This window comes from Ischnura elegans, chromosome 2 (assembly GCF_921293095.1).
Source record: "Ischnura elegans chromosome 2, ioIscEleg1.1, whole genome shotgun sequence".
In the NCBI taxonomy this organism is placed as follows: domain Eukaryota; kingdom Metazoa; phylum Arthropoda; class Insecta; order Odonata; family Coenagrionidae; genus Ischnura; species Ischnura elegans.
Window position 1 is genome coordinate 13,186,315 of NC_060247.1, and position 25,878 is coordinate 13,212,192.

General features: G+C 38.5%; 2 protein-coding genes and 1 long non-coding RNA gene across 5 annotated transcripts in view; 2 read left to right on the forward strand and 1 right to left on the reverse strand.

Moving 5' to 3' along the window:
- LOC124153399 (ABC transporter G family member 23-like) overlaps positions 1-3,413 on the forward strand; it is a 109,891-nt gene extending 106,478 nt beyond the window's left edge. For both annotated transcript variants that reach the window (XM_046526526.1, XM_046526528.1), the window contains exons 15-17: positions 1-177; positions 1,177-1,263; positions 2,915-3,413. In XM_046526526.1, the coding sequence (XP_046382482.1) occupies positions 1-177; positions 1,177-1,263; positions 2,915-3,126 (476 nt within the window). In that variant the 3' untranslated portion in view covers positions 3,127-3,413. The remainder of the gene's footprint in view (positions 178-1,176; positions 1,264-2,914) is intronic.
- Positions 69-19,678, reverse strand: LOC124153401. Its single transcript, XR_006863639.1, has 2 exons — positions 18,801-19,678; positions 69-246 (listed from the first exon to the last, which is right to left on the reverse strand). It is a non-coding gene; the product is annotated as an uncharacterized LOC124153401 (long non-coding RNA).
- Positions 8,776-24,650, forward strand: LOC124153400. 2 transcript variants are annotated; one of them, XM_046526529.1, is made up of 8 exons: positions 8,776-8,875; positions 14,588-14,793; positions 14,916-15,105; positions 15,844-16,251; positions 20,622-20,725; positions 21,626-21,725; positions 23,067-23,172; positions 24,024-24,650. In XM_046526529.1, the coding sequence occupies exons 2-8, from the start codon at positions 14,707-14,709 to the stop codon at positions 24,565-24,567; spliced, it is 1,539 nt and encodes a 512-aa protein (XP_046382485.1). In that variant the 5' UTR covers positions 8,776-8,875; positions 14,588-14,706; the 3' UTR covers positions 24,568-24,650. The 2 variants fall into 2 exon arrangements, with proteins under 2 accessions (XP_046382485.1, XP_046382486.1); XM_046526530.1 differs by having other exon boundaries at positions 14,604-14,793.
- The last annotated feature ends 1,228 nt before the right edge of the window (positions 24,651-25,878 follow it).

The window sequence follows — 25,878 nt, forward strand, 5'->3', positions numbered from 1 at the left end:
GGATAACTCCGTGGCAGCTGCTCGTGGGTCACATCATGATGCAGACGATCATGGTTTTCCTGCAATCGATCGAGTCTCTGATCATCGCGCTCCTCATCTTCGGATTTCCGTGCCACGGACCCATCTTCTTGTCCCTGCTGCTCACTTGGCTCCAAGGGGTCGCCGGGATGTGCTGCGGTAAGGCCGATTTTATGGCAAAAGCATTTCAGGACACATTCATCTCCACACAATGCCATTCAGTAGTCCCTGAAATTGAAAATGGCTGCTTTAGTTAAATGCCAAATTGTAATACATTCACAAAAAGACATTTTTGTATGCTCTATTGTAGTTTACTATACGATGTGTGATTATGTTATCACTCACAGGCTTATACAAAATATATCTATATCTACCCTTAAAAAGGGCAAAAGCATTTCAGGACACATTCATCTCCAAATAACGCCATTCAATAGTCCCTGAAATTGAAAATGTACACAATACAAAATATATCTACATTATTTAATATGTTCCTGGATTATTCCTCAACCTTGCCAGGTAAGCACAACTGATAGAATGAGGATGAGGGGAAAAGAGGCTACAAAAGTGTCTATACAGTGCTGTCCTTTTGGCATAATTTTTAATGTTGTCTTTTTTTGTATTAATTGTTGAAAATATACACGTGTATAGTGCAGGTTCATAAATTTAAACCTTGTTACGGGTTTACCCACAAATAACATCACTGGAGACAATGGACCGCGAAGGTTTGAACCATTTGACCATCATTTATGCGCCCTGTTTTAAATACAACATTAGAGAGAGGTATTTCCGTAACTACGCCATCGAAAAATATATAAAATGCTCACTTTTCTGAGTCTTAAAAAAATAAAACGCGTTTATCTCATTTTGCATAAGCAGACGAAACATCTTTAATCCCAGATAATGCAATAAAATATGGAACTAAGCAAAATCACATCGTTTTACAGCACATATCATACCTAGGTAGTCTAATATAATCCACGGTTATCAAAACTTATTCACTTGAGTTCAGTAATGGTAAAGCAGTTCACACTAAAAAATTATTTTTTAATCTAAACAAAGTCATTTTTATGGCATTCAGTCCCAAAAAAATATAACTCCCAGCGCGTTCCACCACCTTCAACCGAATACAAGTCAATTTTTATCTTTCTAAAATTTCAGGTTTCTTCGTATCTGTGAGCAGCCGAACGATATCGGAATCCAACTACTTTGCGACTGGCTGCTTCTACCCGGTCGTGCTGATGGGAGGTAAGAGCCCTCACGAGGAAACCAACACTTCCCTCGTCCACCAATTTCAATTTGACACCTGAATGAACACTGCTTGCACAAAACGTTTGCTTGAAAAAAAGTATATCAACTTACTGCAGTCAATGCAGACAATATCAACATATCAATACTCAGTCAAATCCATTTCACTAATTTGACTTATCATAACTAGATGGATCTTTCAATGCAACTTAAAGCACGCCAACTCCCAAAATCACGGAGCAAGATGCAAACTCTAAAGGCCAAATAATACTAATATTAATAGATGCGTTGGCTCCATTCACGAAAGAGCTACTTTTAATGCAGAGCGTGTTTGCAAATTATTGCCACGATGAGAAAAATTTAATGACAGATGGAATTTTTTATCGAGACATAACGTGAAAATTAGGGATGGACGGATCCAGGATTTTTTTCGGATCCGGATTCGAATCGGATCCTTGATTTTCGGAGCCGGATCTTTCGGATCCAAATGCATTTTCAAATTCCTGCTATTAAACGAAGTAATTATTCAAGTTTATTCTGGGTACGTACAATCGAAGGAATACTTTTTAGCTTTTCATACACATGTTAGTATTTTTATAAATAAAAAATCATTTTTGTAAGCTTTCAAGTTGTTTTTAAAAACATCTTTATATGCTCAGGACCTAAACTGTTACGCTTGGGTTTGGAAATGAAAATAGGAAAAATCTTCGGATAAACCACTGACCAGTGGCATAGGACAAGAATCGCATGCGACGGCACATTCGAAGAGAGAATCGGAACTCTTTCCTTCCTTATGGGGGATATGGTTGCATTCACTGAAGCTATTATTTAAAATTTCGGATCCAGATCCGATATCTTCCGCGACTTTGGATCCGATGTATCCGATGAAGGGCAATATCCGCGGGTATTTGGATCCGAGGTATCCGATCCGACCATCCCTAGTAAAAATAAATATGAATTGTAAATTGAAGACGATTGCATGTGAATCTCGATACAGGCTCGCAAGGCCATTTTCATCGCACGAATAACTATCTCATTGCAGTCGAGACTGACTCAGTAATAAAATTGCCCACTAAAACGAAAAATATATCGCCGAGTGGACTCAACATCTGCTGTCTTCTTTAATGACGGATCAGTTCACCACATCACAGCTCTGACTTTACGTAGCTATTTCCGCCTTGAAAATAAGTTTAGTTGTGGTAGGGATTTTATCTAATGTCCATGTACCAGTCAAATTACAATTCATAAAAACTGCACTCATAATTTATAACGTGCGAAAGCCATATACATATTCAACTATAAATTTGACAGAAAACTTCAATTCAATCAATAATTTGCGCTGTCATGGGTGAACTAAAGATATTTTGAAGTAGAACAATGCCCAAAAAGTGTCCATGCATGAAGAGATATTAATTTCTCCGAAGAACTAAAATCGAGCAGGTTAGGCGATTCACAATATATGTTTTTGATGCTATGCAAAAGCATTAGACACAAGAATCGGTGCTATACCTAGTTATGGGGTAAAATTGAGATGCTTCAAATATTTTACGTGACACCAACTCCCTAGTCTAAAGTTACGAATACATCATAGACGATAGTCACATATTTTTACTACCCTGACTTACATGACTGGTTGATTGTTTTTCCACAGGGTCCCTATGGCCTCTTCAGGGAGCACCGAAATTATTCCAGCAAATATGTAACATCATGCCGACCACCATGGCCAACATTGCGCTGAGGCACATCATGATTCGCGGGTGGGGAATCCAGAAGTCATCGGTGATCCTCGGATTTGCGTCGACGTTTGCTTGGATAGCAGTGTTCCTCGTCTTATGCTACGTCATACTCAGGCTCAAGAGGTGATGGAAACACCAAGTGAAGTGATGACTTTCGTTCAGCCAAGAAATGTGAAAGCAAATCATTCACGAACATTACACGCGTGAAAGCATCGTTCACTGGAACGCCTGACATTAATGAGCTCTAACTATTATTATTATTATTATTATTGACTGATTTTTACACACCATTTTCCCACGCCCATGAGGTGCAACTATATTTCGCGATGTCAATCAGCTGCAATCTACGTACCACGTCGTTATCCGTTACTGTTGTTTTTTATTTGTTGAATAAAATAATCAGTATAAATATTTCGCCTTGTGTGATATTTTTTATCTAATTCCACTTTTAGACAATTCCCACTGAAAAAATGTACGACTACAGAGCGACTTCAAGGACATAATAACAAATGAACGCCTCTTGTCATTCCACATGGTTACAGTTCGATTATTTAGCCTAAAACATTCAATATAGTTTTTGAACTCTAGCCGCTTATCCCCTTGCGACAGTCAACCGATTTTACCAGCCCACTTGCTTGAAATCTAAACCAAATATAACTTTTGGCTTTCTTCGTGTTTGCAAAGATTATTTTTAATGAGAAATCTAAAGGGAGCTGCCAATATAAACCATGGGTTTCTACTTTAAACCTCTTCCTAGAATATTATTTTGGCCTCAAAATTGAAAAGAGAATCAAATACGGTATCTTAGCATCTCATTTTTTTATTTCAGCTATCCATATTATTTTACTAGAATATAAAACGTGAAAGGAAATCCACTACCGTGTTTGGAAAAATATATTTTGTACCTACGCACGATATGTCTGCGGGACACTTCTTCTCATAGGAAATCTAACCAATTTTCTCGGCGAATTAGCCTGCTTGTCGTTCTACCCGCTCGAGCGAAAACCTTCAACAGAATTCTCGAGAGATTCCTAGCATGAGAGCGAATAACGTGAGCATTTGGGCGTTCTCTTTCCCAGCTGGGCGATGACGCCTCTCAAAATTTTACGTAACTCTGAAACCTCAGGCGATCGCCCTGAGGCGGCCCTGATTTTGACGACGTTGAACAGCTGATGAACTGATACACGAACTAGTAATACTCGAAAAGGGAGAGAGAGAAAACTCTACAGGACAAATGAAACGCGTAGTGGGTCGGTAGAAAACCAAAGAGTCAACCAATAGAGATAAAAGGCACCAGTTTATTTTAATTATATACAGATATAATTTCGTGAAAAGCGATCTGACCGGGAGAGGGATAGGATGGGTATGATAGGGAGGCGTTGGCAGTACTTGCGCGAGTAGTCGTCGATCTGGTGGAACTGATGTCGCTTCTCAGATGTCGCTCCTCGCCATCCTCACACGAGGAGAAACGGCGGCAAAATCAGCCCGGGGGCAGGGCCGCAGGTCCCTTTTATAGAACTCCCCACCAGGTCAGCCACTGCACAGGCACTCGCCTGTGTCAAAAGCAGTGGCGGCACAGGCACTCGCCTGAGTAAAAAGCAATTTCGGCGGAATGCACCCGAACTCCGCAGTCTTTTTCACTACTCTTCGTGAAGGCCATGAGTCATGGACGACTCACAAACATGGGATGGTGTTCCAACCAAACAACTGCCACTGACTACTATGGAGAGACGAGACGGGAAATTTGAAAGCTCGCCGATCGGTGTAAAAACTACATTCGAAGGTAGACTACCTCACTGAAAGCCTCGTTTAGTCCCCAGTTTTCTTCTGAAACAGGACTTTATGTAATATGCCCCGCATCCACTCATCCTGCGACGCAAGAAATTTTTGGTTGGTTGGAAAAGGTTGAAATTTTTGGCCCACTGCAACTTTCAGGTGTGCGAGGAAACTTGTGACCTCACCGTACAATCAGGATCCTGAAATACGAAAATAATGGCCAATCTGCTTCCAAATACTCGTGGAGACTCATCATCAAATTTCCAACGAAGCGTCGCGAAAATGGCTTCAGGCCAGTACAATTTTCATCCTTACGACATAACGGAGGTGGAAATAATGCACAGCCAAATGATTCGAAAACAATATTGACCAAACCAAAGAAGACTGTGATCTTCTTCCATTGGTACACCCAAAACCAAATCACGTCAAATTTTCCCGACATCCCGAGTCACCAAGCAGCCAAGGCGGTCGACATTTGACTACTGAGTGAGTCTACGAACCGGGAGCTGTCATTACGCAGCACTTTCCTTAGCCCAGACAGCATTCGCTTTAAAATCCGATATACGGTTCGTTTCAATACCTCACTCAAATTTATTTCACGTTTAATACTTTGAAATGCAATCATATCAAGGATTTCCGCTTCAAATTAGAGCCTGACGGGCGGTAAGAATTTGCTAAATTTTGCAAACGTAGGTGAATAAAATTTGAACGAAATTTAAACCATAAATCTATTTCTATTTACAAGCTAGTGTTTTCAGTTGCTTCTGCCGCAAATAGCACAACGGTGGTACGTCATGAGGAACTTGGAACAGATTGTGCTAATGAATGTATGGAGAGGGTGTCATGAATATTCAGGCCAGCGGGCCAATTGCTTTACCTCCTCATACCTCGGGGCTTATAACTCACGTGGTGATATCATTGACCGAATCTGTTTGAATATGAAATCAGAGCATCAATTCGACCCAACGTCCCTATTATAACTATAATTTTACCACGATATCCGATCTCTCAAGAAAAAGTAAAGGGAACATAACGAATTATTTTCCATACTCAAGGTACTTTTCATGTTTTTATTTAAGCTCACTTCAGGTTCGTGATCCCACGCGATCGTTTTACTCAATTTACCATCAGTTTATACTGAGAATCAACTAGATACTTTCGTGCAATATGGAGTTTTGTCAGAAAATTTTTGACAACACTGCAGTTTTACTTGATTCTTAACGTTTAGAAAATAATTAACTCACAAACTGTTACCCCACACGTAAAAAATCCTCACTGATTCAAAAGAGTTATTTTGGCGCACCTTGACTGAAAAAACATTCTACAGTTATTCTGAGCAGGGGCGCTGCGAATAATTAAGGCTAGGGGGGGTTTTAGGCGCAACTAATACTTGGGGGGTGTGGGCGTATTGCATACCCGCTAGGGTAAGTGGGATTTGCGGGGGCCCTCCTCGAGAAAAATTTTAAGAATAATGGTTCAAAATGGCGAGTTTTACGGCTTTCTGAGGGATATTTGATTAATCCTAACACTATTCTATGAGTAATACTGATCCAATTAAGTAAAATGAATTAAACTTCAAAATTTCTCTGAGCTCTGGGGGGGGGGGTTTTATCCCCCAAACCCCCCCCCCTCGCTGCGCCACTGATTCTGAGTCCTTTCAAGGCTTGTTTGCATTAGATAATAAACCCTTAACCATATTATCCGAACATATTCTTCGATTTTCACTATCCACAAACACAAATATGCATTCTGAATAAAACAAAACAAAATTAATTATAAAATGCAAGCAAATTCATATTCCGCATGTATGCACGACCCTCAACCAACCCTCCTGAATCTACCCCGAGACCTTGTGGGGGTGGAAAGGAGTCAACGCCTTCTCTCGCTCAACTCAAATATTTTCCCCTCAACCCCCTCCGCAAATTAGGGGCCTCTTACATTTTTTTTAAGATTAAAAACTAATCGCGTTTCTAAGATTTCCTCGGCCTCCACACATCGCTTTAGTTACTTTTATCGTAGCTCGGGCGAGTTTATCCTTAAAAAAAAACTATTTCAGCGAGCGAGTCAGTCTTATGCCCTTCAAATTTCCACAGAGCTCAAGAATTTCCGGTGTCGGTAGTCAGTTTGATTTTGGACACGTAGAAGAGAGATGTTATCAGAATAAAAAAAAACTTTTTTGCGGCACTAGCCAAAGTCCGTACAGGTGTGATAGGATGCATTGCAAAACATCGAAGCCGACAACGTTACCCGACTTACGTGAAATATCTTCCCTATCGTCGCTCACAACTTAATTATTTGGACATTAAGTTGGCAAAAACGGAAATAGGATACATATTTCTCCAATAGAGCGGTGAAATCTTCGTGCACATGCTGCCCCTATCCGGACGCGTCCTCTTTTTACAACTGCTTTTATAAACAACTGGGGAATAAACTAAAATGCTTGTGAATTCCTGAGAGAGTTTGACTTGAGAAGATAAGTGGTTATTAAGCATTTAAATATGGAGTCCATAGCTAAGTGTATGCTGGAAAAACAGCCATGAATTATGATGCACGGATGACGAAGCATTAGAAGACTTTTAAACTGAACTGAGATGCAAAAGCAATATTGATAGCTTTCTTAATACGTTACCGTTTAGCGACTTTGATTGATCTGCCTTAAGTACTTTTAAAAATATACCTCAATAAGACGCTGTGGAGAAACTCAAATTTTCAACACGAAGTAGCGGATATGACATCAAGATGATATTATTAGTAACAAAATAAAACGATTTAGCGCATACAGCCTACACAAAACCCTGAAATATTTTTATGTTAATATTAAAAGAACGTATTTTGACACTAATAGCGTCATGATTTAAATTATGATTTAAAAATAAGTATGAGAAGGGACCTACATTTTATCATACCTCTTCGATTATGACGAATCTGATACCGGCTTTTGTCCAGACAACATGGAAATTATTATATGCACACCTTCACGCCCAATTTCGTGAAGGTTTCTAACATTTATATTTGAATATTTAGAATTCACATGCCTTAATAAATATTTTCAGAGGCAGGACGTGTAACTTATAAAACATGCAAGACTGCGAGATTCGTTTTGGCATCAATAAATATTTCGTCGAAGATAGCAGTAATTATATCAAAGTACAATTTCCAAAGATATCCATTTTTAAAGTTTATTTTTTAACGACGGACGGTGTAATACAAATAGCAGGTAAGTGCATCAACTGGAAGGTTTGTATTGATTGGTTAGGGGGCTAGCTCCATTCCAACCTTCTTCGCCACGCTGGAGTGTTATTGGGGTGTCGAAGGCTTCACCTGGGCTTCAAACTCAGGACTCTTCGAGACCAGGGAAATCTCTAAGGTATTTTTCAATTAATCTTTATCAGATATGACTCGTCGATGATAAAATTCCAGTGCACAAAAGTCAAACTAGCCCGCATAGGGTTTTTTTTCACCAAACCCACATTTATGAAGAGAATGGAATAAAGCGACATGTTCTCGCGAATTCTTTAAAGGCATTAATTTCATGTAACACCGAATGAGGGAAATCTCGGGGAAAACACATTATTCGAATTAGAATCTTCAGATTTCGAGATATCTTCACCCGTGGCCAATAACACTTGTACTTTGCTACTTGATTATCCAGTGCATCCAACTTATTTCGCCTATCTAAAGCAATAAAAAGGTATTGATCATTACATAGTAATGTATTCCTCAGGTATATACGCCATAACCGACATAATACGAGTAGGATTCAAGGTGACCCAATGTGAAAACAGATGATCCTTATATTAACTCGTTTTCTCGCCTGGGGTTCTCCTTAATCACACTCACGTTACCCGTGAATTAGAGGTCTTTGTGCTGCGACGCTACGCTTCTGCGCAAACCTCTCACGTGGAATACGTACTCTATGGCCTCCCCTGCCCCCTGGGTGGCATTCCCTAAGCCAATCACAACACCCCCCCCCCCTCCTCGCGATCCCATAAGCAGTTTGGTGACGTGAAGCCCGACGCGGAGCTGAAAACGAACCAAGGGTGCAGAGGCGAGAGGAGCATCCTGCCAATCTTAGGCGACTGTGCAACTGAGCCCAACACGTAAGTAAAATTTATTGCCAATTTTTCCCAAAGTACTTTCACCGCCAGCACTGTATTCGGCACAGATATACCTACCGGACACTTTCATTGTTTTTGTTTCAGTCCGATTGTATCAGTTTGCGCACAAGAGCAATTTTAAGCTGATTAGATTACTCTCTGTCAATATCTAAGCTAAAAGATACACCTCTGTGTAGCCACTCAGTCGAATAAGTGGTGTATCCACTCGGTACTAGGGTAAAATAAATCACTAATTACTTATCATAGACTTAACACAGTTCAATTGTTTTTTTACTTTTCTCAAACTTTCAGATACACAGCCAGAAAATATATTACGCAATAATAATGACAGATGGTCAGCGACAGAGATAAATGGGTCTCCATGAGTAAAAAGGAATGATTATGGCCCTAAAGGACAGCAAAATTCACGTCTTACCCGTAGAAATCATGTTTAATGTCTGTCTCTATTAGAGGAAATCAAATGTTGATTGCTTCTCTTGAGGGACCTCCACTCGCAGATCATTGGACCTAACTTTTATTTCATTCTTACCCCCATAACATTTAAAAGAGTTAGAAATCGAAAATCCGGGGAAATTTATATTTAAAAATAAGCCTCGCACCCTCACGGTCATCACTCCATTCATCATCTCCTTGCCTCACTCAGTGACTGCCCAGTAATGCTCACGAAAACTTCCTTGCCGTCAAATAATCATTTAATGGTCTCAAGTGCTTCCTGTGCAGAAACCCAGCCATTGACGGTCGGACCTAACACATATCGAACTCAGTCCCACACAAATCAATGGCAATGACGGAGGCGATAGCTAACAGGATAGGATTATAAGGAAGGGAGGAAATTGATGAGCGGCTGACATCTCAAGGTGGCCGGGAGACCCACGAGCTAAAAGCCAAGCCGACGGACAAAGTACAGTACTTACTATGACATCCTCACCGGAATACCCTTAAAAGTGCAAGAGCGCCACGGTAATACAATGAATCAGCACTTCAGCATAGTCAAACATTTCTCAAGCATCCAAGCAACCCTCGCGTCTTCAAAAATTTCTATTTATCTTCATCACCGATTCACTAACTTTAGTTAATATATATGGACAATTCATAAGGTAAAATAGATTAATTAGTTGCTTTGAAGTTTTTAATTGTGGATTTTTAACAGTGTCACCACTATTTTTTGCGCATCATTCCCCTGTATTTTCCCCGTTTGTTATTTGCGATTTCCTTCGCACTTATCTCCATGAAAAATCCAAAGAAATTAATTTCAATACATCCCAAAAGTGCACCTAAATAACTTTGGCTGAATGGGATCAGAAATCAACGCACTTCTTAGCACCATAGATTTACATGTTTATGAAAAAATATTCTGATAAGAAACAACAATTTAAAAAATGAGACGGTACGAACAGAAAAATAAACAAACACGTCAATCGATCCTCTAACTTGAAAGATCAAACAAATCTCATTAAACATGCGAGGAACATCGTGTGAAAATATCGCCGTTTAGCATTAAGTGACCAGAAATTAATTATTCAGGTAACAGCCGACAAGTGAACTGTAATAAAACAAAGATTTTCATTATTTTATCTTCCTGATATTTTCCTCTACTCCCTGATTAAAAATAAATTTTCCACTTTTAACTCATCTAGCTCATTTCCTTCCTTTTCTCTGCAATCTTGTCGTTTTCTCCATTTCCGTATCAATACCTCGCCTCACCCCCTATGAAAAAATTGTATAAACCTGTTTCAAAATTTTATACAATTTATACAATTGCCATGGCAATGTATAAGATTGTATAAAATTTTGAAACAGGTTTATACAATTTTTTCATAGGGGACCTGAAACGCATCTCTATACATAAGTGGCACTTGCTCCTCTTGCGAATATCTGATCAACTTCCACAGACTCCCGCGTGAAAAATCCCAAACCCCTCTCATGCGAGTCTTCATTTAGGTTCTCAACTGACTTGTCTTTGCTCACAGAGAACCCATAAGAACCCACTCCCATACTGTCGTGTGAGAACAGCAGGGTAATTTTAACGGTAGCTGCCCACTCATCCTCATAGTCCTCTCCTTCGTTAAGTTGGAATGAGCCCTAATTATATGTATCTCAGTTACAGTCAGTGCGCTGTACACTATCCACCTGGGATACAAAACTTTTGAACCAGCCGCGCGGTCTGCCTGCAGAGTTGTCGTGTGGTTTGTAGGCACGAGAACTCCAACACAACAATCCATGTCTGTTTACACTGTTGAGGTTTTTTTATGAATTTTGCTTGGGTTCAGATATGATACTCCTTTGGTAAATTTGTACTTTCTTGGGCTTTACTCGACCATTTACTTTGCAATTTTTACCGAACACCTCACAATCCAACCTAAATCTATTCTCTTCGATGTTCTTCACTCTTGCACCACGTAAAGCAAGGTTTGCCCTCACACCATGAATATGGATTTGGGAAAGTTTCAAAACTATTCGGAACATCATCGACATCAATATTGTTCTGCTGGCAGCTTGTCTTCGAGTTTTTTATTGCGTCTGCCATCGCAAACCCCTCTCGGAGATGATCCTCAATGACACACGAGAATTCAGCGTCTGATACGCTTTGAGATATGGCTCAAAAGATGTCGCTATTGCCGCAAAGAAATGAATTTTCGCCAGCAGAATATCTCGGGAAGGGCTCAATCAGACAACGCTAACAAGTCGCAAATTGGCCTCAAATTGGCGATTTTCCTGGTGAATACAAGAATTTGCCTACATTACAGGGACATAGCGGTTAGTTTGGTGGAATGCCTGCTCGCAAGATCATTCTGTAGTGTTTCAGTTATGATGTGGCACCAATTAGGTACGTCTTCTTCCGATGAGGGACTGCGACAGACGAAGATTTAAAGGCCGTTTTACACGGGGCACTTTATTGCGCAGTCTGACGAATGTACCTACGAAGGCGCAGTCAAAATTGCGTCGTATAAAGCGGTAAATTGCTAGAACGCATGCGAGATGGTAAAATAGATCCTGCTCCATTTCCGAACTCACATTCTCGCAATGCCAAAAATGTTTTCTTTGCTCACCGGCGCAATGACATGCCTCGTGTAAAACGGCCTTGATAGAGAGAAAGCAGTTCGTCGGGTATGCCTACTTTACAGGGGGAGTAGTGGTTGGTTGCTTAAGTGCTCCACTCGGGATATTATACCTTATGGTATCAATCTCGTCTTCATTCGATCAGCAAGTGTAGCAGATGGGGGCGATATACCGACATGCATCACTTCTTTGCCATGCTGAGCAAGGAGAACGCAGGAGCAGACCACCAAAGGCAAACTTTGCTGCACGATAGTATAGTATAGTATTTCAAAAAAGATTTCGAGGCCCTACGTGCTACCCTGTATTTTCCAATCCACTGCATTTCATTTCCCTGACTTTTCCATGTTTCTGCGGTTTGCGAGCACCCTCTTTAACTCATATTTACTAATAAAAAATGGAAGCAGGTCCATTACCTAAATGCTACATCCTTTCTCCATGATTTACTATGTAGGTAGCATTCTAATGAAGACTTGAGCGTGTGTGAGTGAGGTTCGGTTGCAGCAGAGTGACTTGTGTTGCATATTTAAAAGGAGATAAAATTACGCTTCTGGGAGGGTGGAAATTGTGGGACCAAGAGATCAGTCTCTCATCGCCTTTGCAGCTTAAAATACCATCCCTCCGAGAAATTATAGATTATTTTAATCATCACCATCATTAGTCATCTGAAGATTGGTTTAACTCATCTCTTTATTCATTTCTCCTAATAGCTAGTCTTTTAATGTTAGATATATTCCTCTGCTTTATATTTTAACCATACACAACATTAAAATAATGACGGCAAATAGAAAGTAGATAAGCAGTTCTGTCTTTATTATACTGAAAGTGATTTCATTTTCAATAACTGAATCCATCATGTAGATTTTTTGCAGCATTGCATGCCAGCCTAGGTAATTTTTCATTCACTTCAATTCCTAAAGGAAGCGTACTTCCTTCAAGAATTTAAGGGAATGAATAGTGGAATAATAAGAATAAGAATTTAAGTGAATAGTCAAAGTACGCTTCCTTTAGGAATTTCAGTGAATGAATTAGTTCTGTATACTCTATTCTATATGTAACTATAGTTCTGTGACTCCCAAATTCAAAATGAATACCCTCCACGTATGCTAGTAAAAAAAGGACGAGATCCATCAACGTCAACAGCAAAATAAGGGTACACAGAACGTGACAAACGCAATCTTCATGTTTTTATGTAAATGCTCCTCCTAGCTGTTTGAGCCAACCACAGCATCATTTTCATATAATTATCATCATTTTTAAATTACAGCTTTTGTTTGTTTATAACTCAAAAAGCAGTTTCTTTCTTTTTAACCCTGATCCTTGCAGTACAGAATACATGAAATATTTTTTGTGAAAATAACATCAATAACATACCAGCATCGATCCATAATTTTCCTACACTTAGGCAAGTACTGCCATAAAACTAGCATAAAGATAGGGATTCCATTTTTAGTTAATAAACATCGGAATCTCATTATTGTAGTAGTCACTCAATGAAGTGCTCAAAATGGAGGAAAGTGTAAGTTGGGAAGCATGTTTTGAGATTTTGACAAGATATTGTGTTTCTCCTAATAATGGCATTATGCAATAATAACAAAAACAATCCTGCGGTCATTTTAAATGCCTCTTGGGTCTGCAGATTTTGCTACCAGCACTTCTTCCAACTCTCAGATAAGTCGAACGTGAAAGAATTTCCAAAGCCATCCTTGCGTAGGACAGTGGCGCCGTGCACTCAAACTCAAAATCACAATTTTATTTTATTTATTTCCAACTATCCCGTAAACATCACATAGAGGCCTTTACAAAGGAGGATTAACAAAGCACAACAGAAACATCCATGCCCTGGATAAGGCCCACCTACTCAGGCGGGATTCGAACCCACGACCTACGGTTTGGCAGAGGACTTTACCCCACCACCACTGAAGCCGGCCGATGCTTTTAAAGACTGAAAGCTGAGAGGGAAAGATAAATTACGACAAAAAACAAATCTTCCTCTTTCAGTCATTCTCTCATAAGAGTAAAATAAAAAAATACAAAATTTGCCGCCCATTGTTTGTGAGCTGGTGGCATCGTAAAGAGAACTGGTTCATTAGAACATGTCCAGGCAGAGCCCCTGAGTCATTGACAACAAGATGAGGAATCGTACAGAAGAGGAAAACAACACTGAAGCACACAAGACCTAGGCGAGGTTAGGAAGCGTACCTGAGAAGCAGAGACCTGCTTAGCAGGAGTCCCTTGCTTCATTAAATTATCTGCTAAATGGCTAAGACTGCCAATTTTTTCTGCAAATAGCTTGAGAGGTCAAGGCTACACATAAAAAGAAACAGAAAATTACAAGTCTCTTTATTATTAAAACTCGGCAATCAAGAATAAAATAAAATTGTTGAATGAGCTCATTCGATTACTATATATTTTTGATAGTACACACACTAGCAAATGAATAATTGTTATTGAATATCAGTATGTGATTAAAAAAATAATTTTTTGTTAAATATGTTAAATACCTTGGTATGGTTCGGTTAAATATAAACAAGAAGTGAATTTTTTTCCCTTTAAAAATTTTGCCCTTACTTCTATGAGTATGGAATAATTCGTTAATTTCTCTTTGTTTCACTCTTCATCTTTTCAAACAATAAGGCATTTTTTCTTCAAGAACATGAAGAATTACCCTAGTTTGCTAAACTTTGGGTAAGAAAACTCATCTGTAGCCAACAAGGCTTCCTGTAATTAAGATAACAGAAAAGCAACAGCTTTACATGTCACAAAAAAATACAGGAGGAAAGATGAGTGGCATGAACAACAATCACGTTGGAAAGTTGGGAGATACAGAGCAATCCAAAATGGTATGTAGCGCCGATAAAATCTTTAAAAATGACATTATTTCAAAATTTCATTCGGTCAGGTAAACATAAAAGCAATGAAAAAGGCCCTTTTATCTCAACATGATTTATATTACCCTCAATAGGAACAAGATGGAAACCGCATCCAAACAGGAGCTTCACACAAGTTCACCGAATGGCAGTCGCCAAATGATTACGGAGATGGGAATGGGGATATTTTCGATTTGCAGAGACTAGCGATGGAGAATCGTAAATCACCATTTCCCGATTTCCAATTTGACATACTAGAAAATGAGGCAGATACTGATGACAATGGTAAGTTTAGTGCATTTTACATTTTCTGGAACCCAAATTTCTGGCCTAAAAGGATAAACTAAGTTCATTGGGGATGACGAGATATCAGTCACCATTCAGGCAAAACTTTTGGGCCGCAGAGAATAGTAAAAAAAATGGTTCTAAAAGAAGTGGTGCTCAAGAAAAGGTTCTAGGGATTTTGGTCAAATTTTCCATCATAGTGACAGAATGAGATAGCTGTATCAACATATATTCCACTAGACACCAGAATGTTATGCTCTCCAAAATACCAAGGACTCGCAATCCCAACCTACCCAAAAGCAAAAGACAAATCCCACAGGCTATAAAAATAAATGAGAATGTGTGTCACTATTATATCTACCCTGTTTACTATACAGATACACACTAAATTTTCATTACTAATTATTGAAAAATTGCACAACATGAAATAAAAAAACAGCTCAAGCCACAGAATATTATCAGATTCAACTTCATCATCATCCCAATAAAATTTTCCAGCTGTTATACCAATCCTCTACTGACGTATATTACCAAGCTCATGTATTCAAAAATAAAACTTTTTTCATTAAGGATATGTTTCTATTTAATATTACCTTAAGGTGTCGATCATAGAAAAAGAGATGACGACTGAATGACCAAGATGAAGAATGATTAATTTATAATAATTATGACTCAAAAAAAGTATCAATGCTGAAAGCACTATTTTATCTCATACTTTCATTTGTGCTCTTGAAACAGGATGTGATTATAATGTGGCAACCGGAACCAGAAAGAAGTCGCCGACAAGAATGGATTCGTGGGAGGATAATTGGCTCTTCCAGCAGAAAAAGAGCAATTCGAGAGGCTCAGACGGTGGCAGTACATTAATGTCAATGAGGATGTACGACACAATCGATGAGCAAAGAAATCAGGACAAGGACGACTGTGAAGAGGAGGAGTCAGATGCTTCAGACTATAGCGACAATTGCAGATCGAGGGATGCGCAGAGGGTTGAGAGACCATGCGTCAGAACGTCCTCCTCCTCATCCGACGAAGAGAACTCGGACGAATCTGAATCTATGGATTCACATAGCAGAACAACTAATAGCAATGAGGATGACAAAGTGCCATTCCTAGAAAGCAATCCGTCCACCCCAGCAAATTCAGGTAAGCACATTTAAAGTGAATGCATAGGTGTAGCCACTTTCAAAAGTTTTATGACAAAGTTTGTGGTGCTCTTCTGCTTCTCAAGGAAATTAAGTTTCCTTACTCCTTTTGTTGTCCTTGGTTATCCACAGGAAATATTTCATTTGCGTGTGAACAAATATGCATTCTAAGAGATAAGTTGCTTAAATATTGCAAATTTATCATTGTGGTTCAATTAAGGTATGATTTAATGATTATTTCATGCGCATTTACAGCGTTCTTGCCCTGGTTTTCACTGTTGGCATGTATTTTACATGCTGTAAGAATCTCATAATATGGTACTTCGGTGTCGTAGTGGGGAACATATCCTGCTTTAACTGTGAGGGTTGATGGATTGTCACCCTGATGTGGGATACTTTATTCATATTTCATTCAGCTCATTTTGAGTTTACTAATAGGTTTTTAGTCATCATTAATTTGCTACAATTGTTTTATGTTCTTTTTTAATGGTAACAAATTGTATAAAATTTAGTAATTAGGTAATGTTTGACTTATCATTTTTTAATACAGCCACATTTTAAAGCTTTGGTATTTTCAAAAGAGGATTATCTGGCAGTAAACGGTGCATAAAAACAAGACAATATTGGAACTAATTATAAAATGGGGCTAGGAGTCGCATATTTCATTTTATTATGTATTGGAAAGTTATTATTCTGTTTCAATCATTGTTGTTTTTAATAATTTGCTAGTTTTAATTTACTGTACACATTACTCAGTTTTCTCTATAGGATTATAAGGCTTGCAATGTTATCTTTGTTTATTAATTAATAATAGTGCTTCTATTTATCAACTTGGCAATATCTCCCATAGCCAATTGAACTCATTCCTGCTTTTCTGCAAGCAATATGTACGATATTGTAGTATTTCTGGGTATTTATATTATTATGAGTTACTTTGTACCATTTACAATTTCATTACGAAAGCATCAAAGAACCCTTTTATTTTATGAGGTTCAGGCTCCAAGAGTAGGTGATTGAATAGAGATTTGTTCAGATGAATATGATGTGTTACTTGCACATGAGGGTCTTATAATATGCTAAATTCAAGCAAACAGTGAAAACTGGAGCAAGTATGCAGTAAATGCACATGAAATAATCATAAATACCGTTATAAATATGTAATAGAATGATAAATTTTCAATAATAAAGTAACTTTTCCCTTTCCCTTACAAAGTCCTTATATATTTAAGCACAAATGAATATTTGCTGTATGCATGTATCAAAAGAAAAACTAAAGGAATTAGGGAAAATCCTTGAGAAGCAGAAGTGGCACTACGAACCTTGTCCCATCACATCACTTTTGAAAATGACTGTACATACAATGGCCATAGCCTGAAAAGGAATCAAGGGATCTCATTTGGAGAAGGGGTACATTTCTAGAGGGATTCAGTTGGAAGGTGTACGCTGGAGACCGTGACTCCTAAACTTTTTGAGAGGGGGTTTGAACCAGGGGTGGTCTGGGTGATTGGGGGCCCTCGGCTGGGGCTCATGACAGAGCTCCCCTTACCTAGGGAGAGTACCTTCCTTCCCCCGGGAAAATGTTTACGAAATTGCATGCCCAGAAATGGATTTTGATGTTATTCTGGCACTTAAAAGCCAGATAAAATTAATAAAAAATAGCAATTTTTGAGGAAAAAATATAATGAAAAGTGAGCATTTCACAGTTTATAAAATTTAATACTGCATTATGGTTCTATTATCTGTTATTTAGTGTATTTTTTCCTTGAAACTGTGCAGAAATCTAAAAAACAAGACTTTAAAATGGGTAGCCTTTTCAAATAGCCCTATCAAAAAAGAATCAACTTATCTTTTGTCTTCTACCGCCTTTATTTAATTTTTTAAAATAATATCAATACACAGAGTATGTCATGAATAAATTAACCAATGAAAACGTAGAATTTTATAATGGCAGAATAATTGGTTCAAGTACTCTTGTGTCTTTTCACTACACTTTACATACATGCTTCCCGATAGACGCTAGCGTTGTGGGGGCCCTCAGCGATCGCCAACCAGCCGACCTGGTGAGACCGCCCCTGGTTTGAACCCCTAATCTCCCTTCACCATGGTCTCGGTACATATTCATAATTGTACCTTATACTAAAAAGAATAATAAATACGTACATACATTGTGTGTTAGTACATTTGTTCGCAGCAGGGGTGCAGCTAGGAATTATGGCTGGGGGAGGTTTAGATGCAACTAATACCGGGGTGTGCGGGGGTTTGGTATACCCACCAGGATAAGTGGTAGATGCGAAATTAGTAAATTGTGGAATATTAAGATAAATGGTTTAAAATGGTGAGTTTTACGGCTTTCTGAGGGGTATTTTATTAATCCCTATGCTATTCTATTGGTAATATCAATCAAATTAAGTAAAATGGATTAAACTTAAAAATTTCTCTGAGCTCTGGGGGGGGGGCAGGTTTTATCCCCCAAAACCCCCCCCTCGCTGCGCCACTGGTTCGCAGGCCTCCTTTTCTACCTATCCCATACAACATGGTTCCGTCACTTACCACTTTCCTCCATGTCCTTCATGGCTTGCCCCGAGCGCTTATATCTTGGTTTTCCTGAGGAATCTTCATTGATTGTAGTCTCCATCAATCTCTCCCATGTGATCACTGTCTCTAAGGATGTGGCTGACACACACTGTTCTCCATTGTCATATTGTGGGCCCTTTCTCCTCTCCTCATTCTCCACTTTCTATGTTCTCTCCTAATTCCTCACTTTGTCCATCCATTCGGATTGGTAGGTTTTTCACACACTAAACCAAGCACATATAAAAAGCAAATGAGATTAATGAAACTGTACTGTATATTCTGGGTACCTTGGTATAAATTCCTTCAAAAAATGGTTGGAAGAAAGAACCAGAAAATTCGAACCGAACAAGATCTACAAAGAATTTACAAGAGCTAACTGGGATCTAGCAAAATTTCTATCCATCATATGTAATGAAACAAACATCTAGCAGATTTGAGCGCCTCTTCCAATCCACATTTAACAACTTTTAAGGTTTTTAGATGTCATTAGTAAAGTAAATAATACTTTTTTAGAGTTTTTAGAGAAAATTTCCTGGGGAAATAGCAAAAAAGGCAAAAAAAAAAACAAAGTCAATATGATAAATAATACTATAACAGGACTAAAATAACCCAATCATGTATACTCGAGAGTTTATCGATCCATCATCTCAAGTTGTAGCAAAGGAGAATATGTATGTACATGTGGGAGATAAAGAGCTGTAAACCGTAAGGCCCTAAATCACCTCGTTGAAATGATGAATATTCTAGTAGTATCAAGGCACGCACAATCGCCTCTCGTCAAAGAGGTCATGCTCTTTGCATTGGGGCCAAACCAGTGTTTCATCGTCATCACTGGTCAACAATCCTAAGATTGGTTTGACGCAGCTCTCCACTCAATCCTCCTATCAGCCAATCTTTTCATGCCAATGTATTATTTCTTTTTCACGTACTTATTTCCCACTCTTGCCATCTACTTTTCCCTCGATGATTATCTTCATAACGCCCTCATGTCTAAAGATATGGCCTATAAGGTTATTTCGTCTTCTTATCATTTTTTTCACAAAGCTTCTCTTCCCTCTTTTCAGGCTCACTCATTATTAACTCAGTCTATCCATTTGCTCCTCATCATCCTTCTTTAAAGTACCACATTTTGAAGGCCTCTACCCTTGATTTCTCCGCTGCTGTCATAATCCATGCCTCACTTTCACAGAGAAGCATACTCCAAATGTAAATTCTCATAGATTTTGGCCTAATTCTATGTTTGAAATTCGTGCTGTAAGCTGGTCTCTCTTGTGGTGGAATGCTCCCTTTGCTTGGGCTATTCTGCCGATAATTTCTTCTCCCTTGGCTAGTAATCCTGCTCCCCAAATGGGTGGAGGTGGCACCCAGACACTGGTCTCAGGGAAATCAGTTCAAAGTAAATAATTCCTTAAAATATTTCCATTTACCTGTAACTCTAAATAACTGTACCTATCTACTGTGACTTCTTCAGCACCACAATCATGGGTGCACACATAGCGAGGGGCAGGAGGGGGCAGCTGCCAATGTTGGTTTCATTCACATTTTCCATTCTTAAATCTTACCTATAACTTTTTTAGTTTTGATCCTGTGTACGTCCTTGACCACAATACCTTCAAAGCGCACAATTTCCACAAACAGTTTTTCACAAGGTAATGTCATGCTCCTTGTGTTGTCCTGTACTCCACAACCCATGCATGAATTTAATTTATAATATTAAAAACGTCAAAGTTGGAGTTTTTAATGACGTAAATTTATTCTCGTTTTATAAAAAAATTATATTCTTTGTTTATGCTTCAGATACAACTGACAGCAATGGTCAATCAAGCTACCTTGAAGATCATGAAGAGGTCAAAGATATGCCCTCCAATGGACAAAACATCACAAAAAAGAATTTTGGAAAAGTAAGTCAGAAGTACCAGTGTAATGGTTGCACAAAATAAAGTTTGCTCGACTTCAAAACATTCAAAAAAAGATACACCCTGTTTCAACCTCTTCAGGTTAATATCAACAACTAGGATAGGTACAAGCCCTTGTCAAATTTGTTGATAAATGAGTGATATGACATTGAATAAATCTGAATATCAACATAAAAATAATAATAAAAGGTTTTTGCTTGCTCTTCATCTTCACCGCCCAGAAAATGGGGAGTTCAGGTAAATTTTTGGAAAATAACATACCTGAAAATGTATTTTACATCACTAATAATTTAATTTTAAGCAGAGGCAGTTATTATGTATCAAATCCAGACAAGATTTTTAAATATTTTTTTAATTTCTCTGAGGCTTTGGGGTGGGATACAGCCCCCCTCCCCACACTTATGCCACTGGAGTAGAAAATAATATGTACAGCATCTAAAAATGTGCAGTCAAAGCATTGCATAATTTGTTCCTAAATCTGGGGATAATGACCTGATCTGCACAAATAAATAATCCCCTAATACATACATATAGGTTTCTCTGTTTGGCTACACAATGAATTTTGCATGCCTAAAACAAATTTTCACATTAGCAACTTTGAGATTACTTCGAAGCTGTGATCAAATCAATTTCTCTCAGTTGAGCAAATGGGAAAGTCCAAATGCACACACATGGTATCAATTCATAGCATACATACAATTTTTCAAAGATTACCTGACACAAATTAGCCAGCCAAATTTTTCAAAATGAATAGCCAGGGGGCTTTTAAAATTAAAAAAATGAGATTAAATTGCATTTTATCTTGAACAAAATCATCATACAAATGATAGATAATTTTAAGTACATATTAACTTAAAAATTATTCAAATGCACTCCATTTTACAGATGCTGCAAACACAAGCTGCAGAAGATATTGACAGTGATGACTCCATTAACAATGAGCTTCGCAGGTGTGAAGACAATAATGCATCATATTCACAATCAGGTAAGCTTATAGGACATTATAAAATGTGTTTAAAGAATACAATTTATGATGAAAACCTCTAGTATCATCAAGCACAATCTCCTCAGTTGGGATATAGCATTAAGACATTCATGTCCATTAATTCCTTTAAGACCAATCATTAAGAAAGGTCTGTCCTGACCATCTGTGGGCCTCATATTTGAGGACATGGAGGGGAGTCTTGGGGTTCCAAATGTAAGTCATATCATAGAGTAAGTATATTCTTACTCTATGGTCAAACCAATAAAAATCATATAAAGCAAATGAATAAAGAGTAGCGACTAAATCAACATATAATAAATATGAGAGTGATACCTAAATTATCAAAGTGATGCTTCCCTTCTAAATAGAATTCTGAAAGTTTATCCGGAGTCATTTTTAAACCAAGCATTCTCCCAAACATGAGAAGTTCAAGAGATGCTCGTATTATCTTTATTTCAACACTGTCAAACCGAGACAGTAATGGTAATTAGCACGGAGCAGGTATTCCTTCCAAAAACTTTTAAAAGCATTTAGGGATAGCACAAAGTAAGGATTTTTCTGTTTCTAATGGTTTTCGTATGGAAAATATGTGCAAGCAGCTTATCATAGACTAAGATTCTTATGCAAGTCAAGGACAAGATTTTATGGAGGAATATCTTAGGAATACTGAATACATGTGCAATATTCTAATATAAGCTGCTTATGAAGTATGAGCAACAAAGGCAGTAGCACAACATACTATGCATCCTGCACTGCTCAGAGCTCTGCCCAGCATGAATTTTAAGCCTGCTAGTGGAATTCAACGAGCCTTTAAAAGGCCTCATCATCATCATTAGTCAACAATCCTAAGATTGGTTTGACGCAGCTCTCCATTTCTCTCTCCTATCCGCTAATCTCTTTGAAGAGATTAGTGAAGAGATTAAAAGGCCTAAATAACGTATTACAGTAAACAGAAAAAATGTTGACAGTTTCAAGCAACTTTCTGGTGAAGATGCAAAGCATGGTCAGCAAAACTTTTTATTGATTCAAATAAATAAATGATCATGACAGGAATGGATCTTACAACCTTCAGTATGGTAGCAGTTTGCAATATCTACTAAATAAATTCTTGATAATAGATGTTTCTTTCTGGCATATCTAGAGCATAAATATCTCCTATTCTCCGAGCTTGGAGGTGAGCGTTTATGCTCCCGACACTGCCAGCTGAGCGGATTCGTATTGTTGGGCTACTAGATGAGCAGATTTGATTCAGTGGCCGATTGTTGAGCATTTTTGCAGTGGAGGTATTGATTAGTTTAATACAATTAATTCCATGCTATTATTTCCTCTCTTATTCCTCAGTAAAACAAATGCTACCAAAATTTTTGGTCGAGAAATGTTATTCACCACGACCTGTAAGTGGAACAAAATCTTGCACCAGTGAAGATAGTAGCAGTGATGAATTTGAGTAAGTACACATGGCCTAACCTTGGTATTTTTTAGAGCGCATTTCAATTCAAGCACTCCATCCACCAAGTAGTACATTAAACCATTACATCTAAATGCCTTTTTCAAAGGGTAGAAAAAAACAAATGCTGATGAGTTTCTCCAAACCCCACTTCTCTACAAATTATGCTCTTGCCTTTCATCCCTTGGCTTGTGGAGTTTCGCTCCAAAATATTGAGATAGCACTGCATACATCAGTATATTATAAATAGCATTATCCCACTCAACTATGTTAACTAAAGATGACATTTATTTTTATTTCTTGCACTCATTCCCTTACCATTCTACCCTGTGTACAATTCACTGTCTGCATAGGAAAGAATTCCCTGGATCATAAAATTGTCTCCATGAATGATGATGGACAAATTGTTCACTGCCAGGGAAAACTCTCCCAACCCCTTTATAATGCTCCCAACTACTACTCGTTACCTATTTTAAATTTTCAATATGAAACTTGATCCTCACTATAACCTACCCACATATCCACAAAAAATGTCAGCCATTGGTCCCCTTGTTTAAGTGTACCAGGACTAGCTACAGTGATAACTTTTTAAGGAGTCACCCACAATGCACAAATAGTGGTAGTAACAAAAGAGAATTTAGCACACTCCACAAATTCACCACAACCTCAGACTTAACACGTTCAAGATCAGTTCCCTTGAAACTACTTTACGTTATCTTCAACTTGAATCTTAAGTCAATCGCTGCCATAAATTAGAAGATTTTAAATTTTTTCTCCTCTTCCTCATACATAAGACAGCAAAATATGGCATTCATTCATCTAATTTCATAATTCCTACCTTCATTCCACAGGAAAAAAGCAGCAGCTTACAAGGGCAGGAGAAGAGCAAGCTGGTGTCCTCTCGACACGCCCGCATCGACACATAAGAGGGGAAAGAGAAGAGCGCCCCTCCTTCCTTTGCAATTGGATGACGACGACCACGGACAGGAGATGAAACCACCCTCCTCGCATGCGGAAGCACTGGTAGGGCTTGAGAGGCAAATGCTCCACCGTGATGCACACCACTCCTCCTTCCGGGCCAAGAAGGCTTCCCCAAATTTTGTCCTGAATCCCCTCTACATACCCGAGGGTGAAGGAGGGCAAAATCCAAGGCCCCCTGACCTCCTCGACGAACCCAATGCGATAGAGCAACACTTGAGGCCATCAAAGTCCGAGTCAGGATACAGCAGCTGTTCTCCCGATTCAATGGCCAATCAGAATAACATGAATTTCCCACAACAAGGGAGGAGGTTTGACATGGAAGCCAGGCATGACCCGCCCAGTCCGGCACAACGTCAGTTGCAACCTCAACCCAATGTCCGACCATCAGATCCTGATTCATCCTTCCTATGGTGACTTCATGGATGCTGGTCTTGTGTATAACACATACATGAGTGTAATTGTCCCTTCCTATCTGATTTTTAAAGCATTTAAGCTTGCACTTCTCCAGTTATTATAATACAATAGGGTAGTTTCCTTCATCAAAGAAAACGAAAAGCATTGATTGCGATTCATTACCCACCATTAGTGTATTCATAATACACAAATAATTTGGTTTTTGAAATACCGGTTTAGACGAATGGCAAGGGTCAAATTTTATCCTCATTTGAAAAAGGCCAGATTGGCGCCCATGCGATTCCACTCCGCATGACGTCACAGGGACCTAGTTTCTACACGAGAGGATAGGAGTTATACATCGTCTGAGGTTACCAATGCATGCATGAGGCACAGAGCTCAGGGATACGTGTCTTAATAATCACCTATTAAAACTGGCTAAGTTCGGAAAGTTTTCTTCGTTTGATAAGGTATTAATAAACCTTTTTTAAGCCAAGCGCTACCTTTCAGCAAGGTACTCAGCTATCCGCTAGCATCCTGCGACGTATCAGCGCTAAGCCTCGCCTCAAGGTCACCTCACCGGGCGGGAGGGGGAACCAGAAATACGACGTACGGGGATATTTCCCGACATTCATACTTGAGCGTCGCGTTTTCGCGCGCTTGAAAATTTTCACTTTTCATTTAATCGCGAAAAATAGATGTTGTCGTTTAAAAATCTAAAACTGTGAAATACGTACTCCAGGAGTAATAATCTTTCGATTAAAGCAATAAAAAAATAATAGGAAACCACCCTATTATATGCATAAAATGCTTATGGATATCTGCATGCCCATACAGCATACGAAGCTACAGTGAATGATGTTAACAGGAAATATTCGCCTAGAGATATAGGGCAGAATGCTATCAATAAATCTAATGGATTCCAATTGCGATTACCTTGTCAAAAAATGTTAAAATTGCCACAAGTCTAAAAGAAATCATGGAAGATAAAAATATTTCTTTTCAGGAATGATCCTATCATCAAAAGACTAAAATTAAAATTTTGCTGTGTAATATCGTAACTGCTTCTTGCTTATTCGTCCAGTAAATGTATCATAAAATGTGTATCATAAAACTCAATTCATTGTTCAACCTGACAACAGTGCAAGTTCCAATTATCTATGTGCAATTCAAAAATTCATCAAACAGATGTAATTAATGCAAAGAAACAATAATAATAATATCTACACTTATAATATTAGTTTAATCATTTTAACAATAACACTGGGGAACAATTTTTAACAAATTTTCTGTTGCCTTGAATTTTGGGCTGCTATAAGACATGCCGATTCC

What these genes read in the sequence shown, in the direction of transcription:
- LOC124153400 (XM_046526529.1), top strand. Translation starts at nt 14,707, where the DNA reads ATGTCACAAAAAAATACAGGAGGAAAGATGAGTGGCATGAACAACAAT. An exon ending in TGCATCATATTCACAATCAG is followed by an intron (nt 21,726 to 23,066) that starts GTAAGCTTATAG and finishes CTTATTCCTCAG; the next exon opens with TAAAACAAATGCTACCAAAA. An exon ending in AGTAGCAGTGATGAATTTGA is followed by an intron (nt 23,173 to 24,023) that starts GTAAGTACACAT and finishes TTCATTCCACAG; the next exon opens with GAAAAAAGCAGCAGCTTACA.